Source organism: Stegostoma tigrinum, chromosome 8 (genome assembly GCF_030684315.1).
Source record: "Stegostoma tigrinum isolate sSteTig4 chromosome 8, sSteTig4.hap1, whole genome shotgun sequence".
NCBI lineage: Eukaryota > Metazoa > Chordata > Chondrichthyes > Orectolobiformes > Stegostomatidae > Stegostoma > Stegostoma tigrinum.
Window position 1 is genome coordinate 63,617,626 of NC_081361.1, and position 19,946 is coordinate 63,637,571.

The 19,946-nt window shown below is 44.6% G+C and overlaps 1 protein-coding gene across 7 annotated transcripts in view; it reads left to right on the forward strand.

Moving 5' to 3' along the window:
* osbpl9 (oxysterol binding protein-like 9) overlaps window positions 1-19,946 on the forward strand; it is a 188,751-nt gene that overhangs the window by 66,974 nt on the left and 101,831 nt on the right. For all 7 annotated transcript variants that reach the window (XM_048539058.2, XM_048539063.2, XM_059647940.1 and 4 more), the window contains exon 4: window positions 298-374. In XM_048539058.2, coding sequence (XP_048395015.1) covers window positions 298-374 — 77 coding nt within the window. The remainder of the gene's footprint in view (window positions 1-297; window positions 375-19,946) is intronic.

Sequence of the window (19,946 nt, forward strand, 5' to 3'; positions counted from 1 at the left end):
AAGGTGCTTTGATTACACAAAGGATATGGAGCTTGAATGACTGTAGGTCTGAAATAAGGCCATTGCTGAACGTTTCATGATACATTTGGATGAAAGATCTATCAGGGGAAATTTCAGCAACCTGGACTAGACTTTCTTGGAATAAATGCCTATTTCAAAGGCCAAATATTTATTCAAGCTCAAGTTACAAATGGACTGAATTGTAAATAAAGGTCAGTTCAGACAGTTATAACAGTAGTGTTTTCATTGGCTTTATTTAATTGTTAGCAAGTTTCACTACTTTGTGTGTTTTCACAGCTCGTGATGCTGATGAGAGGGAACAGTGGATTCATGCATTAGAAGAAACCATTCTTCGTCATACTTTGCATCTCAGGGTAAGTGTATTTGGTTGTTGTAAACTGCATCAGCAGTGAATATTGGCTTCTGGATTATTTTTGGTGAAATTATGTTATAACAGTTGTATTAAAAGACATTTTGGTGCTAAAGACGAATGTTTGTGTATCAATGAAGTTGCTGTGAAAATAAAATGGAGCATAATGATGAATGAGAGCACTGGATGTTTATTTTGTGTGCGGACATAGAAAATAGGTACAGGAGTAGACCATTTGGCCCTTCAAGCCTGCACCATCATTAAGTATGATTGCAGCTGATCATGCAATTTCAGTATACCACTTGCACTTTGTCTCCATATCTGTTAATCCCATTAGTCATAAGGGCCATGTGCCGCTCCCTCTTGAATATATTTAACAAACTAGCCCCAACAGCTTCCTGTGTGAGAGAATTCCACTGGTTCACAACTCTGAGTGAAGAAATTGTTCACTATGACCCTGCGTTCTGGACTTAGCCAACATCAAGAACATTCTTCCCACATCTGGCTTATCCAGTCGCATTGAGATCTTTGTGTTTATATGTTTCACACTTGTAAATTCCAGTGAGTACAAGCCTGGTCAGTTCAATCTTTCTTCATATGTCAATCCTAGCATCCCGGGAATCAGTCTGGTGAACCTTCATTGGAGCCCCTCAGTAGCAGAAATATATCTCCTCAGACAAGGAGACCAAAATTGCATACAAGACTGAAATAACAAGGTGTAGACCTTGATGAACACAGCAGGCCGAGCAGCATCAGAGGAGCAGGAAGGCTGACGTTTCAGGTCTGGACCCTTCTTCAGAAATGGGGGAGGGAAAGGGGATTCTGAAATAAATAGGGAGAGAGTGAGAGGCGGATGGAGGGTGGACAGAGGAGAAGATAGGTGGAGAGGAAACAGACAGGTCTAAGAGGCGGGAATGGAGCCAGTAAAGGTGAGGAGTTTGGGTGGGGGTTGGTTACTCCAGGGAAGATGGACAGATCGAGGAGGCGGGCTGTGGCTGGTAGGTAGGAGGTGGGGTGAAGGTTGACGTGGGAGTAGTGGATAGGTGAGAGATAGAACTGAGAGGTTAGGGAAGTGGGGATGAGCTAGGCTGGTTTTGGAATGTGCTCGGTGGAGGGGAGATTTTCAAGCTTGTGAAGGGCACATGGATACCATTTGGGCTGCAGGGTTCCCAAGCGGAATATGAGGTGCTGTTGGTGCAACCTTTGGGTGGCAACATTGTGGCACTTGAGGAAGCTCAGGATGGACATGACGTTTAAGGAGTCGGAGGGGTGTTCAAGTGGTTTGTGACTGGGAGTACAGTCATTTGTTGTGAACTGAGTGTAGATGTTCTGCAAAGCAGTCTTCAAGCCTCCACTTGGTTTCCCTGATGTGGAGGAAGCCACATAAGGAACAGCGGATACAGTATATCACATTAGAAGATGTGCAGGTGAACATCTGTTTGATGTGGAAGGTTTTCTTGGTGCCTGGGATGGCGGTGAGGGGGCAGGTATAGGGGCAGGTTTAGCACTTTCCTTAACTTTTTGGTGAGTTGATGTTCAAATTTATCATCCAACAGTCCGTTCGGCCCCTATATTTAAAGGAAAGCAGGGAGAGAACTGGTTCTGTGTCTGCAGTTGGGAAACTCCAACGTAGTCGAGTTTTACAAAGTGCTGTGTATTGGAATCTGTTGAATTAAAGTAGAAATTCATTAGGATTTCCATTTTACTTGACTTTATTTTTCATCACCCTGCCACATGGCTTCCCTGACAGTTGGTCAGTTGGCAGATTTGAAAGCCCAAATTACAAGACAGTTTCCAGGGACCAATGGATAGTCCGTGGCCGTTGAAAGGATTGGGCCTCCGTGGTGAGGTAGGGGCTTGGGCTGTCCTGCGGATGAATGAGAGAGGAGGGTGGAAACATCACAGTAAAACCATAAATGACAGTGTTTGTATCATGTTGAGTCTCAGATTTTTACCAATTTAATACTTTTCTACCCCAGATGGCTGAATTTTCACAAAATTCTCTCATCTTCAGGCTGAGTAATTTGAATCAGTTGCTGCTCTGAATTGGCCTAGTGCCTGTGTTATCATCTTCAGTTGAAAGATTGTGGGCTCAGATGCCACTCCAGAGATTTGAAGTGTAATCCAGACTGAAATACAAAACTAAGAAATGCTGCACGATTGGTGGTGCCATTTTTCTGATCAGATATGAAACTGATTTCCCACCTGCCATCTAAGATGAATGTAAACAAAGGGTAAAGGAATTCTCCTAAGGTTTTGCCCACAATCCCTCAACTGACATTACTAAAACACATTTACCTGGTTGGATATCTCATTGCTATTTGTAAGTTTTGGCAGTCATCTTTCCCTTATTGCAAGTGTGTCTATTCTTCCAAAATATTTTACTGCATTTGCTTTTGGTTGTCTTTGAGTCATCAAAGATGCAATATAGACAAGGTATTATCTTTCCTTGCAAGGTCTTCTCCTGAGTTTGGTTCTTATTCCGGTTCTTATTCCTTTGTGCTTATCTGCCTGACAAAGTTATCATGGTTTATGATTTTAACATTTTCTTGAAACATTTCTGTAAAAGCATTTGCAAATTGTTTTCTAGCTAAAATCAATTAACTATATTTCTAGCAAGTGCAGATTGGTTTTATTTAGGAAAACCAATCAGGATCAAAAACAGAAGTTGCTGGTAAAGCTGAGGAGGTCTGGCAGCATCTGTGAAGAAAAAAAATCAGTTAACATTTTAAAATTTCATACTTTTATGCAATTATTTGTCAGTACAATGGAGGAGATCCATAACAGTTGACCATCAATTGGAAGCTGGATGCCAACATGAGCTACCTCTGATTGGGCTTTAGTCAAGCAATGATAAAAACGCCAGGCAAAACAGAGGTAGTTCATGTTGGCATCCAGCTTCCATGTGATCAACTATTGTGGGCCTTCCTCATTGTATTGACAAATAATTATATAAGTATGAAATTACTGTTAAGCTTGCCAAATGGATTGTAGTCATGATTTCACTCTTTAAGACAGTCTCCTAAGCAAGAAAAAGTAGTGTGATCCCAGCTGATATTATTAGTCAGATTCTAGACTGAAATCTGGCATGATAGACTGTCTAAAAATTTATTGAGATGGCCTTTCACTGAAACACAAACCGCAGTGGTACAGATTTGGTTTGAACAATAAAGCAGAAATTCAATTACGGATGAGAAAAGAAAATAAACCAATCTATTTATAAATCTAACCGGTGGGAAAGATTTCAGAGGATAAGTCAAGTTACAATTCCTTTGATCCCACCATCATCTGTTTACAGTATTTGAACACCAGAGAGCGTTTGCTTTTTGAACAAATCTGTAGGCTTAACAGCTTGTTTTTAATTCCCATACTTGATAGTTTAATCATCTTTTTCTTGATAAGTCACATAGCTGAGCTTAGACTTTGGTAATTTTGGTTAGCACCCTGAAGAGACTATTCAAACACTTCTAGTCTCGAACTTCTAGTTCAAACTAATAATCCTACTTTGAGGTAAATTAACTTTGCTGAACCAGTTCCTTTTCAAGGAAAAACTGTTTGATACACCAGAATTTACGTGAACTGCAAAGCTAAATGGTTTAACCGTAAACAAAAAGCCTAATTCTTTTAATCAGAAAGCAATGTAATGCTCATCAATGTTTACTCCATCCACTTGTAAAGCTCTTCAAATACAAACAAATTTGGCGAGTTTTGAGAAGATTTGTAGCTCAGGTTGAGGTTCTGGATGTGAGTTTTCTCGCTGAGCTGGAAGGTTCGTTTTCAGACGTTTCGTCACCATTCTAGGTAACATCATCAGTGAGCCTCCGACGAAGCGCTGGTGTTATGTCCCGCTTTCTGTTTATCTGCTGAGGATTCCTTGGGTTGGTGATGTCATTTCCTGTTCTTTTTCTCAGGGGATGGTAGGTTGGCTCCAAATCAATGTGTTTGTTGATGGAATTCCGTTTGGAATGCCATGCTTCTAGGAATTCTCGTGCGTGTCTCTGTTTGGCTTGTCCTAGGATGGATGTGTTGTCCCCATCAAAGTGGTGTCCTTCCTCATCTGTATGTAAGGATATCCTTACATACAGATGAGGAAGGACACCACTTTGATGGGAACAACACATCCATCCTAAGACAAGCCAAACAGAGACACGCACGAGAATTCCTAGAAGCATGGCATTCCAACCGGAACTCCATCAACAAACACATTGATTTGGAGCCAACCGACCATCCCCTGAGAAAAAGAACAGGAAATGACATCACCAACCCAAGGAATCCTCAGCAGATAAACAGAAAGCGGGACATAACACCAGCGCTTCGTCGGAGGCTCACTGATGATGTTACCTAGAATGGTGACGAAACGTCTGAAAACGAACCTTCCAGCTCAGCGAGCAAACTCTCATCCACAAACAAATTTCTCTTCATACCCTCTGGGCTACCCCTCTCATACTATTTTAAAAAAGTATGAGAATACTTATAAGCCAATCATTAAACCCCCTCATTGACACAAACCAAAAGCACATGCCACTAGTTCAATAAACAATAATAAAATCTATGTAGATTATTGTGAATTTGGAACAAGTATTTGTGGATTAGAAGGTGGAATGTTACAATCTGGTGTTTGCAAAGTGTCGATGTGGGGGGAAGCAGTGTGTGGTCCCTTTTTAAAATATTTTGTTTTTTTCCAGGCTTTGAAATTCAAAAAGACAGCAGTTTGTGGGTTTATAGGTGCACAGAGCATCTGAACTGAAACATTTTTATCAAAAGGAAGTACAGTCAGCAGGCCAAGCAGCTTTTTTGTTTTGTTAGCCTGACATCAAGTTTAGAATTTAACCAATGAATTTGAACCAGGCACCCAGATACCACAAACCAATTAAGTTTAAATCTGATGCTTTTAACAACATTATTGCAAGGAAATTGATACATCGTCAAGGGTATAAAAGGGGCAGTTCGGCAAAGACAGGAGGGCAGACTGCCATCTGTATGCATTAACAGCTCTCAGGTCTTCAGAGAATTGCTAGTTCTCATGGTCCTCTCTAAGTTTTAGAGAAAGCATCATCTAAATCAAAGGTAGCTACGGCACAAGTCGTTAATATTCCTGACACACGAATTCGACAGAGAAGAACATTGGGGAAGACATGTAAACTGGCAGTAATTTTAAGAGACCAAATTCTATTGTTATTATTTTTGTTTTATATAAGTGGGACTTGCATTTATTGGAACATCGTACCATTAGAACCTTGTTTTATCCTGGAATAGTTAGTAGTTAGAAGGACTTTATTCGGTTTGTTAATAATTTAGTTAGTCCGTTCACTGTTTGAGTTGGATGAATAAAGTGTTACTTGTTGATCTGTAAAGTGAGTGTCAAGGGATGATTCCACTTAACTGCAAGAAGTTGCTGAAAAAATAGATTATGCCCCTTCTCACACTCCTTTTCACAGATTATAGAGCAAGATACTCCTCTCTGGGTGTTTTGGCTTTAATTATCAGAGAGAGGTCAGCCTCCACTTTGTAACAAAATCATGCATCTTTCATGAATAAGACATTCCTTAAACTTGGTGCAAAGTGATATGGAATTCTGGTGTGTTTGAGAAAGATGATGATGAGGTAGAGATTAGTGGTTTCAAATAATAAATTCCTCACACATGACAAAGTATCTTGGATCTTCGTCACAGGGAATACAAACTAACTGTAAGTTTTTGTAACTGAAATGGCACTCCACTTTCTCACTTCTCTTTAAAAACTAATGTTTTGTTTGCCTGTTTGATTAGATTTTGTGATTCAGCATTCACTTTTTAGAATGCTATTTTTGTTTTAACAAATTCCAACCCTGAATACCCTGCATTTTAGGTTGAGATTATATAGTTACAATAGACGATCAGCACCATTCATGAGCCCCTGGAATGAATCGTACCATGGCTTCTTGACTGTTGTGGCCATGACCTCTGAACTGTTATAAGGAATATTTATATACAAAAAGCTCAAATGTTAAGTAGTAGGATTTTGTATTAGTGGCATGTGCATTCAACGTCCAGGTGAAAATTATGATGAATAAGTTACAGTTGAGAGTCTAGGACTAGTAGGTTGAGCTTCAGAATAAAGGGGTACCATTTTAAGAATGACATGAGAAAGAATTTCTTTGAGAGTTCAGAGACTTCAGAACTCCATGTCACACAGAACTGTGGAGGCAGCATCCTTGAATATATTTAAGGCTGAGATAAATGGATTCTTGATCAGTAGGGGATTAGAGAGTTACAGGGGGAAATGCTGGAAAGTGGACTTGATGAATATCAGATCAGCTATGATCCTATTGAATGGCAAAGCAGGCTTGACAGGGCAGACCGCCTACTCCCATTCCTACTTCTACTCCCATTCCTACTTCTAGTCTTGTCTGGTCAGAGGCAGGAAACTTGAAGAAAAATATTGAGGCATTTGAGATGGTGTGAAGATTTATTAGAATTGCGTGAAGCACTTTAAATATAGGCAGATACTCAAAGGCATAATTGTTTCCTTGGATAGAGAAATCCAGGGGAGATTTAATGGGGGCCCTGAAATAATGACCAGTTTTGATGTTTGAACAAGCAGAAATAGTTTTCACTGGCAAATTGACAAATTTAGGATAACTGGAAAAGGACCCAGCAGGGAGATGCGAATCAGTTTTAAAATTGAGCTGGAACATTGTGTCTGTTTTGTAAATGTTACAGAGCACATTCATTGATGATTTTGAAGGGAATTGCATATATATTTGAAGAAAAAGTTCAAGTTGCAGGCAATAGGGTAAGAATAGATAAATGAAGTGTTCCCACCTGAAATGTCAGCTTTGCTGCTCCTCTGCTGCTTGGCCTGCTGTGTTCCTCCAGCTCCACACTGTGTTATCTCAGACGGCAGCATTGGCAGTTCTTAATATCTCTGAATGGGACTAATTAGTTTGTTTGTTTTTCTCCAATAGCCCCCACAAGTACAATGGGCCAAATGATATATTATATTTGGATAATGGAGCTAAGTGTAATATCTCTAAGTTTGCATACAGCACAAAGCTGGGTGGGAAGGTGAAGTGTGAGGAGATGCAGAGATACTTGGGTATGATTTGGAAAGCTTAGTGAGTGGACAAATAGTAGCAGATTAAGTATAATTTAGATAAATGTGAGTTTATTTGCTGTGGGAGCAAAAACAGGAAGGTAGGTCATTATCTGACCAACTTTGGTGGAAGGAGACCTGGGTTTCCTTGTACGTTTGTCAGTGTAAGTAAGCTTGCAGATGGTAAAGAAGGTGAATGCTGTGTTGGCTTTCATAGTGAGAGGGTTCAGGGACTGGAGCAACAATGTCTTAGTGTAATTACACATGACTTGGTGCAACCATGCCTGAAATATTACATGCAGCTTGACCTCCTCATCTGAGGAAGGATGTTCTGGTTATGGAAGGAGTGCAACAAAGATTTGCCAGACAGATTTTTAGAATGGCAGGACTGATGTATGAAGAGAGACCTGGAATGTTTGGGAGTGTAAACACCAAACACCCTCAGGGCCTAACGACATTCCCGCACCCCCCCCCCCCCCTCCCCCCCCTCCTCCCCGCCCCACAAAGTATTCCAAAACGTGGTCTGAGAAATATTGGGCGCATTGGTGATCATTTGCAACATTCTGTACACTCTGGAAGAGTCTCAGTGGACTGGAGGGTGGCTAATATAGCCCAACTTTTAAAAAAGGAGGGAGAGAAAAAACAGGCGCCGATAGGCTGGTTAGCTTGTCATCGGTGGTGGGGAAAATGCGACGGTTACATATTAAAAGTGTAATAACTGAGCATTTGGCAAGTGGTGACAGGATTAGGCCAAATCAGCATGGATTCACTGAAGGGAAATCATACTGAGCAAATCTTCTGGAACTGTTTTGAGGATGTGACCAGTGGAGTGGACAAGGATGAATCAGTGGATTTTGTGTATCTAGACTTTCAAATGGCTTTGGACAAGGTTTCACGGAAAAGGTTAGTAAGCAGAATTAAAGTTCATGGTATTGGAGGTAATGTATTGATGTGGATGGAGAACTGGTTGGCAGACAGGAAGATGAGAGTAGGAATAAATGGGTCCTTACAGAGTGGCAGGCAGTGACGAGTCAGGTGCCACAGTGTTTGCTACTGTTCACAATATACATAAACCATTTGGACCAAGGAATTGAATGCCATATCTCAAAATTTGCGGATGACACGAAGTTGGATGGCAGTGTGTGCTGTGAGGAGAGTGTTAAGAGACTGCAGGGTGACTTGGACAGATTGGCAGAGTGGGGTGAACACTTGCCACATGCAATATAAGGTGAATAAATGTGAGGTTCTGTTTTGGTGGCAAAAAAAACAAGGGCAGATCATGATCTGAATGGTGGTAGTTCAGGAAAATGTGAGGTGGAACAAGACCCGGGTGTCATGATGGAACAGTTGCTGAAGGTTGGCTTGCAGGTGCAGCAGGGGTGAGCAATGTTAATGGCATGCTGGCCTTTTTTTTTGTGAAAGGTTTTGACTATAGGTGTAGGAATGTTTTGCTGCACTGACACCGGGCCATGGCGAGGCCAGACTGTGAGTATTGTGTGCCGTTGTGGCCTCCTAGTGTGAGGAAAGACATTCTTGCTTTTGAGTGAGTCCAGCAAATGTTCAACAGACTGATCGCTGGGGCGGACATAAGAAGGAAGACTGGATTGACTGGGCTTGTACTCACTCGAATTTAGAACAGTGATGGGGGATCTCATGGAAACATATGAAATCCTGATCGGACTGGACAGGCGAGGTGTGGGAAGAATGTTCCCGATGTTGGGGAAGTCCAGTACTTGGGGTCACAGTCTAAGAATAAGGGGTAAGCCATTCAGGACTGAGATGATGAACAATTTCTTCACTCAGAGTTGTGAACCAGTGGAATTCTCTCACACAGGAAGCTGTTGGGGCCAGTTCGTTGGGTATATTCACAAAGGAACTGGATGTGGCCCGAGCATTTAAAAGGATCAAGGTGTGAAATGGTACACTGAAACTGCAAGATCAGCTTTAATCATATTGAATGGTGGTGCAGGCTTGAAGGGCTGAAGGGCCTACCCTGCGCCTATTTTCAATAATTTTATACTGACAGGGGTTTTGAAGAATGAGGGTGGGTGGGATGATGAGTCTATGGAAATCTGTGGTTGAGACTAAAACATTCACAAAGGATTCTTTGTGTTCTGAAGGCTGCATGGAGACGAAGTGAAAATAAGATGCTGAGTTGGCCATAAGCTACGAACATGTTGAAAGCCCAAGTGGCCTACTCCTGCTTCAATTTTCTGTGTTTTATGTTTCATCTTTGTCTTTGTTGTATGACTATATTTCTGTACTTGCTCTATCTGAACAATACTGAGAACAGCCACTGCTACCTGTGGCTATTGGTCAGCCCCAAAAAAATGTGATTTTCCTGGCCGTATAGTTCAAAACACGTGGTTGAACCACTGGCGCAAATCACTAAAGTTATACAATATATTCCAAACAAGATAGTGTTCCACATCACTTCACACTGGCCCATAACATATTATACAAAAAACAGTACAACTGTAAAATGCTAAAGAGATTGTGCAACCAGCAATGGCGATGAAATTTACACCACAAAATGTTTTTTCCATATTTAATGTGTAGCTTTGAAATAATTATTCACCTTGTTTCATTGGTGGTATGAAAATAGTATAAGCTAATATGTCTCTGTAGGAGCCAGGAGTCATGGGCACAGATTTTGTGGCCAGTGGTGAGTGAATTGTGTTTATAGTTCGTGTTCTTTACAATTGCCTGCAGACATTTTGTAGACCTTTTTGAGCATGAGTAATGGTTGGGATTCTGAAACAGTACTACACCATCTACTGGGGATCTGGGACCAGTGTGAACACACTAAGCAAGAATGTGCCTTTCCAAGCAGGCAGATTGAGAAATCTTCACTGAGGTGCACTTTCGAAACCTGCAAGTGTAATTTAGGCTGTTCAGTTAAATGTGAAATTACCAGCGCAAATAAAATAGAGGGGAAAGAGAAACATAAAAGATGATATTTTTCATATTCTTCATCAACAATTAAATATGAAGGTATTAGTTTAATCTTTTTCATGGCCGAGGTGTTGTTTATTAGTAATTGTACCTTATCGTACTGTTAGAAATTCACAAACATTTGAATGGACAAGCCCCAATGTTTTACTTGCTCTCCCTAATTTCATATTTGTTGTGAGCAATAGTGGGAAGGAATTGAGTTAACACAGTATAGAGCTGGATGAATACAGCAGGCCAAACAGCATCAGAGGAGCAGAAAAGTTTGATGTTTCAGGTCGAGAACCTTCAACGGAAATGGCAGCGGGGAAGGGAATTCTGAAATAAATAGGGTGAGGCGGATAGAAGATGGGTGAAGGAGAAGATAGGGTGAGAGGAGATGGGTCAAAGAGGTGGAAGTGGAGCCAGTGAAGGTGAATGTAGGTGGGGAGTTAGGGAGAGGATATGTCAGTCCAGGGAGGACAGACAGGTCAAGGAGGCGGGATGAGGTTGGTAGGTAGGAGATGGATGCAGGGCTTGAGGTGGGAGGAATGGTTAGGGAGGTGGAGACTAGCTGGGCTGGTTTTGGGATGCTTTTGGGGGAGGGAAGATTTTGAAGCTTGTGAAGTCCACATTGATACCATTGGGCTGTAGGGTTCCCAAGTGGAATATGAGGTGCTGTTCCTGCAACTTTCGGGTGGCATCATTGTGGCAATGTAGGCGGCCCAGAATGGACGTGTTTGTCTGAGGAATGGGACGGGGAGTTGAAATGGTTCCTGACTGGGAGGTGTAGTTGTTTGTTGTGAACTGAGTGTAGGTGTTCCTCAAAGTGGCCCCCAAGCCTCTGCTTGGTTTCCCTGATGTCGAGGAGACCACAAGGGGAACAGTGGGTACATTATACCGCATGAGCAGATGTGCAGGTGAACATCTGTTGGATGTGGAAAGTATTCTTAGGGCCTGGGATGGGGGTGAGGGGATGGTTTAGGGGCAGGTGAAGCACTTGCATCAGTTGCAGGGAAAAGTGCCGGATGAGGTGGGGTTGGAGGGGCGTGTGGAGCGGACAGGGGAGTCGCAGAGTGAGTGGTCCCTCCAGAAAGCAGATAAGGGTGGGGAGGGAAAAATGTCTTTGGTAGTGGGGTCAGATTGCACATGGTGGAAATGTCAGAGGATGATGTGGGAAGGATTGGTTGGCCATCCTTAATTACTAGAGAAGGTGTTGTGAGCTGCCTTAACCACTCTAGTTCAGCAGTTGTAGAAGCATCCTACGTTGCTGTTAGGAACAGACGTCCAGTTTTTTAATTCTCTGAAAGTGAAGGAAGGACAAAAAAGTTCTGTGAGCATTGGAGAGGTTTTAAATGCAATGGTGTTCTCATGTGCTTCATGCCTGTGTCCTTCCAAGTATGGTAATTGGCGATTTGGAGGGTGTGGCCAATTGTTGCATTGCTTCCAGAATGTGGTGCACATGACTATCAATATGCGCTAATGATGAAAGGAGTTATTTATTATGGTTTAATAGATATTTAATGGGAGAGTTTCAGTAATTTATACGATTTCTAGTTTTGCAATGCAACCAGTCTTGGTGAAGGCCTGATGCACTATCCAATTTGTTTTGACCAAGGTGGAATTTGAGATGTGTTCACAACTTTTGATAGTATCCTGAATTAGGATTTTAGCTGAAAGCAATTTATATCTTATTGAAATAATAGAGGGTGAAGTCTAATTGTGGCCTCTTGTATCAGATGTCATTTTTTTTTTAGCTTGTCCTAATATTTGAAGAGATACCTTTTTAATAGCAGAAAACTGATGCACAGTGAATGTTGAAGGCTATTAACAGAGGTTAGGATGGAGAGTAAGGCTGTGGCATGTGTAGAGATCGGGCATGTGAGGGGAAGACAGTCACCCAAAATCAGGAGAATAAGAAATTTGTCAGGAAGGAATAGGATAGAGCTGTTGGAGAAGGCCATCAACAGGAATGAAAAGCAAAGTAAGGCTGCTAGCATGGATAGGGATTCGATACGTACTAGGAAGGCTGTCGGCCAAAGCCAGGTGCATAACAAGTCTGATGGTAGGGATCAGGGTGGGGATGTTAACGAAGGCAGTCGACAGGAATTTAAAAACAAGGTAGAGCTGTTGGCAGTGATACAGGGGTGAGAAATTTCTGGCAGCTGGAGATGGGACTTTTTAAGTTAGACTGGAGAGATTGTCAAAGAGACGATGGTTTTATTCTGATATATTTAGCAGCAGTGATGGAGGGACTGAATGAATATGGTGTTAATCAGCAGGTTTCTATGTCCTGGATGGTGTATATTTTGATCTCGCAAGGAATTAAGGGCAGTAGGGAGAGGGCAGGGAAGTGGAGTTGAAATGCCCATCAGCCATGATCAAATGGCGGAGTGGACTCGATGGGCTGAAGAGCTTTACTTGCACTCCTATGTCTTACGGTCTTATTCCAGTTCACGGGAGGCCCGGTGCGCCTCTATAAAGTTCAAAGGAGCAATCATATCTCTAATGTTATAAAGAAAGTTTTAGAACTTAGCTTTTGTAAAATTCATTCATGGATGTGGGTGTTACTGGCTAGGCCAGCACTTGTTTCTATTCCAGTCACCCTTGAGAAGGTATTGGCGTTGTTTCCTTAACTGCTGTAATCCATTTAGTATAGGTAGACAGTAAGTGCTGTTGGGGAAGAAGTTCAGGGATTTTAACCGAGAAATAATGAAGGAACGCTGGTCTCATTTCAAGTCAGGATGGAGAGTGGCTTGGCAGAGAATCCGCAGAACTGTTGTTCCCATGTATCTGCTCCCCAAGTACTTTGAGGTGGTCAGAAACACGGGTTTGGAGGGTGCTGACTGAGCAATTTCTGCAGTTGCTATATACTGTCCCAAGCAGCAGTGATGGAGGGGCTGAATGGTTGTGGATGTGGTGTTAATCAGCGGGTTTCTATGTCCTGAATGGTATCAAGCCTCTTGCGTTTTTGGAGATGCACTCATTTAGGCAAGTGGAAGGTATTTCATCACACTCCTTGTGCCTTGTAGATGATGGACAGGTATTGGAAATCAGAGGGGAGTTGTTTTTGTTACAACGGGAATAGCCAAACCCCTCTGATAGTTGAATCAAAACACAAGCCCCAATCTGCTATGATGGGATTAGAGGTTCCCTTTTAATAATTACCTGCAAAACACCCAGAGAAGCTCGCCTTTTCCCTCATAAGCTATCAAAATAGTGGTTAAAAGAAAGAACATCACAGATCTCCACTTTGTAAGGGAGAAGAAACTATTTATTTCACTCGACAATGAATGAATTAACAAAATTTATGACCAAACCAACAATTCACCTTTCGATGACTAACCACTCCCTAGCTGGTCTAAGTTCCACTGGAATGCTGTTTAAATAAAGACAAGTCCTACCAATATCAAGAGAGATAATGGGAACTGCAGATGCTGGAGAATTCCAAGATAATAAAATGTGAGGCTGGATGAACACAGCAGGCCAAGCAGCATCTCAGGAGCACAAAAGCTGACGTTTCGGGCCTAGACCCTTCATCAGAGAGGGGGATGGAGAGAGCGAACTGGAATAAATAGGGAGAGAGGGGGAGGCGGACCGAAGATGGAGAGTAAAGAAGATAGTTGGAGAGAGTGTAGGTGGGGAGGTAGGGAGGGGATAGGTCAGTCCAGGGAAGACGGACAGGTCAAGGAGGTGGGATGAGGTTAGTAGGTAGTTGGGGGTGCGGCTTGGGGTGGGAGGAAGGGATGGGTGAGAGGAAGAACCGGTTAGGGAGGCAGAGACAGGTTGGACTGGTTTTGGGATGCAGTGGGTTGGGGGGAAGAGCTGGGCTGGTTGTGTGGTGCAGTGGGGGAAGGGGAGATTTTGAAACTGGTGAAGTCCACATTGATACCATATGGCTGCAGGGTTCCCAGGCGGAATATGAGTTGCTGTTCCTGCAACCTTCGGGTGGCATCATTGTGGCAGTGCAGGAGGCCCATGATGGACATGTCATCTAGGGAATGGGAGGGGGAGTGGAAATGGTTTGCGACTGGGAGGTGCAGTTGTTTGTTGCGAACTGAGCGGAGGTGTTCTGCAAAGCGGTCCCCAAGCCTCCGCTTGGTTTCCCCAATGTAGAGGAAGCCGCACCGGGTACAGTGGATGCAGTATACCACATTGGCAGATGTGCAGGTGAACCTCTGCTTAATGTGGAATGTCATCTTGGGGCCTGGGATGGGGGTGAGGGAGGAGGTGTGGGGACAAGTGTAGCATTTCCTGCGGTTGCAGGGGAAGGTGCCGGGTGTGGTGGGGTTGGAGGGCAGTGTGGAGCGAACAAGGGAGTCACGGAGAGAGTGGTCTCTCCGGAAAGCAGACAGGGGAGGGGATGGAAAAATGTCTTGGGTGGTGGGGTCGGATTGTAAATGGCGGAAGTGTCGGAGGATAATGCGTTGTATCCGGAGGTTGGTAGGGTGGTGTGTGAGAACGAGGGGGATCCTCTTGGGGCGGTTGTGGCGGGGGCGGGGTGTGAGGGATATGTTGCGGGAAATACGGGAGACGCGGTCAAGGGCGTTCTCGATCACTGTGGGGGGAAAGTTGCGGTCCTTGAAGAACTTGGACATCAAGCTCCTCTGGGGAGCAAGAGGCGGCGCCTGCCTCTTTGTAGGTTACGTGGAACAGTCCCTCTTCCGCACCTACACAGGCCCCAAACCCCACCTCTTCCTCCGGTACATTGATGACTGTATCGGCGCCGCCTCTTGCTCCCCAGAGGAGCTCGAACAGTTCATCCACTTCACCAACACCTTCCACCCCAACCTTCAGTTCACCTGGGCCATCTCCAGCACATCCCTCACCTTCCTGGACCTCTCAGTCTCCATCTCAGGCAACCAGCTTGTAACTGATGTCCATTTCAAGCCCACCGACTCCCACAGCTACCTAGGATACACCTCCTCCCACCCACCCTCCTGCAAAAATTCCATCCCCTATTCCCAATTCCTCCGCCGCATCTGCTCCCACGATAAGACATTCCACTCCCGCACATCCCAGATGTCCAAGTTCTTTAAGGACCGCAACTTTCCCCCCACAGTGATCGAGAACGCCCTTGACCGCGTCTCCCGTATGTCCCGCAACACATCCCTCACACCCCGCCCCCGCCACAACCGCCCCAAGAGGATCCCCCTCGTTCTCACACACCACCCTACCAACCTCCGGATACAATGCATTATTCTCCGACACTTCCGCCATTTACAATCCGACCCCACCACCCAAGACATTTTTCCATCCCCCCCCCCCCCCCCCCCCCCCCCCCGTCTGCTTTCCGGAGAGACCACTCTCTCTGTGACTCCCTTGTTCGCTCCACACTGCCCTCCAACCCCGCCACACCCGGCACCTTCCCCTGCAACCGCAGGAAATGCTACACTTGTCCCCACACCACCTCCCTCACCCCCATCCCAGGCCCCAAGATGACATTCCACATTAAGCAGAGGTTCACCTGCACATCTGCCAATGTGGTATACTGCATCCACTGTACCCGGTGCGGAGGCTTGGGGACCGCTTTGCAGAACACCTCCGCTCAGTTCGCAACAAACAACTGCACCTCCCAGTCGCAAACCATTTCCACTCCCCCTCCCATTCCCTAGATGACATGTCCATCATGGGCCTCCTGCACTGCCACAATGATGCCACCCGAAGGTTGCAGGAACAGCAACTCATATTCCGCCTGGGAACCCTGCAGCCATATGGTATCAATGAGGACTTCATCAGTTTCAAAATCTCCCCTTCCCCTACTGCATCCCTAAACCAGCCCAGTTTGTCCCCTCCCCCCACTGCACCACACAACCAGCCCAGCTCTTCCCCCCAACCCACTGCATCCCAAAACCAGTCCAACCTGTCTCTGCCTCCCTAACCGGTTCTTCCTCTCACCCATTTCTTCCTCCCACCCCAAGCCGAACCCCCAGCTACCCACTAACCTCATCCCACCTCCTTGACCTGTCCGTCTTCCCTGGACTGACCTATCCCCTCCCTACCTCCCCACCTACACTCTCTCCACCTATCTTCTTTACTCTCCATCTTCGGTCCGCCTCCCCCTCTCTCCCTATTTATTCCAGTTCCCTCTCCCCATCCCCCTCTCTGATGAAGGGTCGAGGCCCGAAACGTCAGCTTTTGTTCTCCTGAGATGCTGCTTGGCCTGCTGTGTTCATCCAGCCTCACATTTTATTATCCTACCAATATAAACCCAGTTAATGAGAAGCAATAAATTATAACTTCACCTCTCTAAATTCGTACAGACTATCTCATGGAATAGAGATAATGGGAACTGCAGATGCTGGAGAATCCAAGATAACCAAGTGTGAAACTGGATGAACACAGCAGGCCAAGCAGCATCTCGGGAGCACAAAAGTTGACATTTCGGGCCGAGACCCTTCATCAGAGAGGGGGATGGGGAGAGGGGGGAGGAAGACCAAAGATGGAGAGGAGAGTACAGGTGGGGAGGTAGGGAGGGGATAGGTCAGTCCAGGGAAGACGGACAGGTGAAGGAGGTGGGATCAGGTTAGTAGGTAGGAGATGGAGGTGCGGCTTGAGGTGGGAGGAAGGGATGGGTGAGACAAAGAATAGGTTAGCGAGGCAGAGACAGGCTGGGCTGGTTTTGGGATGCAGTGGGGGGAGGGGACGAGCTGGGCTGGTTTTGGGATGCGGTGGGGTAAGGGGAGATTTTGAAGCTGGTGAAGTCCACATTGATACCATTGGGCTGCAGGGTTCCCAAGTGGAATATGAGTTGCTGTTCCTGCAACCTTCGGGTGGCATCATTGTGCCGCTGCCGGAGGCCCATGATGGACATGTTGTCGAAGAAATGGGAGGGGGAGTTAAAATGGTTTGCCACTGGGAGGTGCAGTTGTTTATTCCGAACCGAGTGGAGGTGTTCTGCAAAGCGGTCCCCAAGCCTCCGCTTGGTTTCCCCAATGTAGAGGAAGCCACACCAGGTACAATGGATACAGTATACTACATTGGCAGATGTGCAGGTGAACATCTGCTTAATATTGAAAGTCATCTTGGGACCTGGGATGGGGGTAAGGGAGGAGGTGTGGGGGCAAGTGTAGCACTTCCTGCGGTTGCAGGGGAAGGTGCCAGGTGTGGAGAGCAGTGTGGAGCGAACAAGGGAGTGACAGAGAGAGTGGTCTCTCCGGAAGGCAGACAAGGGTGGGGATGGAAAAATGTCTTGGGTGGTGGGGTTGGATTGTAGATGGCGGAAGTGTCAGAGGATGATGTGTTGTATCTGGAGGTTGGTGGGGTGGTGTGTGAGAACGAGGGGGATCCTCTTGGGGCGGTTGTGGCATGGTGCGGGGTGTGAGGCATGTGTTGCGGGAAATGTGGGAGACGCGACCAAGGGCGTTCTCAACCACTGCGGGGGGAAAGTTGCGGTCCTTGAAGAATGTAGACATCTGGGATGTGCGGGAGTGGAATGCCTTATCCTGGGAGCAGATGTGGCGGTGGCGGAGGAATTGGGAATAGGGGATGGAATACTCTGTCATTTCCAGTGTTTTCACAAATGCCTTCCTTCTGCTAATTCTCTCAATAATTTCTTCTGTGAGGACTTTGAGCTGAAACGCCATAGTACCTTTGATTAATTAGACGAGCTTTCTCTGGGAGCTGAATATTGCTAACTCTGGCAGGTGGCAGGTTTCTCTCTCTCTCTCTCTCTCTCTCTCTCTCTCTCTCTCTCTCTCTCCTCTTCCTCCCTCTCTCTCTCTCATTCAGATTGCAATTGACTCTCCCTGATTTTGTGAATGCCCTTGTCTTATATGCCAGTAATGATAGAATCAATTTTTTATGGTTGGTTTCAGGTTGTCAATATTATCAGATTTAAATTCGGTTCGCTTTCTGTATCTAGCTGCCTCATGTAAATTAATTGACTAAATTCAAACTTGTTGTGAAACGTTGCTGCTTCACTGTTCCATACAAAACGTTTCCATGTGGGCACACTGTGCACCTGCATTTTTCAACTTTCAAGCACAGGCGAGGCACAAGCTCTTAATGGGACCATGGCTCTCTCTTCCTCACAATTGTTTTTACCAACAAATTCGAACTTCCTGCCTTTCAATTCATGAATACACCACCCAACTTTGTAACACTTTCTATCGGATTCTTAACACGTGTCTTTGTCTTGCAGCCATGCATGTATATGGCTAGTGATAATGGGAACTGCAGATGCTGGAGAATCCAAGATAATAAAATGTGAGGCTGGATGAACACAGCAGGCCCAGCAGCATCCCAGGAGCTGTGCTGGGCCTGCTGTGTTCATCCAGCCTCACGTGTATATGGCTCGTTAAGTTCAGTTCAGTTTCTGGTCAGTTGTAACCCAGCGTGTTCACAGTTGGTTATTTAGCAGTGGTAATATCATTGAATGGCAGGGGACAATGGGGCATTTCTCTGTGTTGCTAGAGATGGTCATTGCCTGGCACTTCAGTGGTGCAAATGTTACTTGCTACTAGTCAGCCTAAACCTGGGCCTTAGCTAATGTTTGCTGAATTACACATGACTTTTGCAATGTCTGAGGATATGTGAAAGTTGTTGCTAAGACACATAAAGATGGTTAGGCCAAGGTCACTGTCCTGAAATGACTGACCACCTCAGCTATTCGTATTAACTATGAATCCAACCAGTGGAAAGTTTTCTACGAATTTCCATTGACTCCTTGATACTACACTACATGGAATGTGGCCTGGATGTTGAGGGCTAACACTCTCCCCTCACCTCTGGAATTCAGCTATTTGTCCATCTTTTGGCTAAGACCGTCATGCGGTCAGGAGCTTCATGCTCCTGACACAACTTGGTTTTAATGAGTAGGTTATTAGACTAGTAGGTTATAAGTAGATAAGTGCTTCTTGAGAGGACTGTTGATGACATCCTCCATTACTTTCCTCTTGACCAAGAATAGACTGATAGGATTGTAATTTGCGGTGTTAGATTTGTCCTACTTTTTGTACACATCAAAAATTTTCCATGTTGTCCATTATCAGTGTTCTTACTTGACTGGAACAGCTCAGCTAGAGATGCAGCTGTTTCTGGAGCACGTCTTCAGCACTGTTGCTGGAATGTTGTCAGGCCCCATAACATTTGTCATATTCGTGTCTCCAGTTATTTTTTGATATCCTGTGGAGTTAATTGACTTGGATGAAGACTGGACTCTGCAATGTTGGGAATTTCTGAAGATGCTGAGATGGATCACCTTAGCCTCTTGTTACCACTGGTCAGACATGTTTAAAATTTCAAACTGATCTGTTAACAATATCACAGGATCTTTTCAATATTTTTAGGAGAAACATTTATACTGCCATACACACTTTGTCTATTTTTGAAATCTAATAATCTTGGGTAAAATATGCAACAAATTCTTCTAAATTGCAGCATTAAAATATTGGCATAACTTTTACATTCTCAAACACTCCATCTTTTGTGCATTGATTGGTGATGATTTGGAATGCATTGCCTGGGAGAGGCAGATTCCATTATGGCATTCACAAGGGAGCCGGGACATTATCTTAGAAAGAAAATTTGCAAGGCTACAAGGAACAGACAGAAGATTGATGTATTGTCA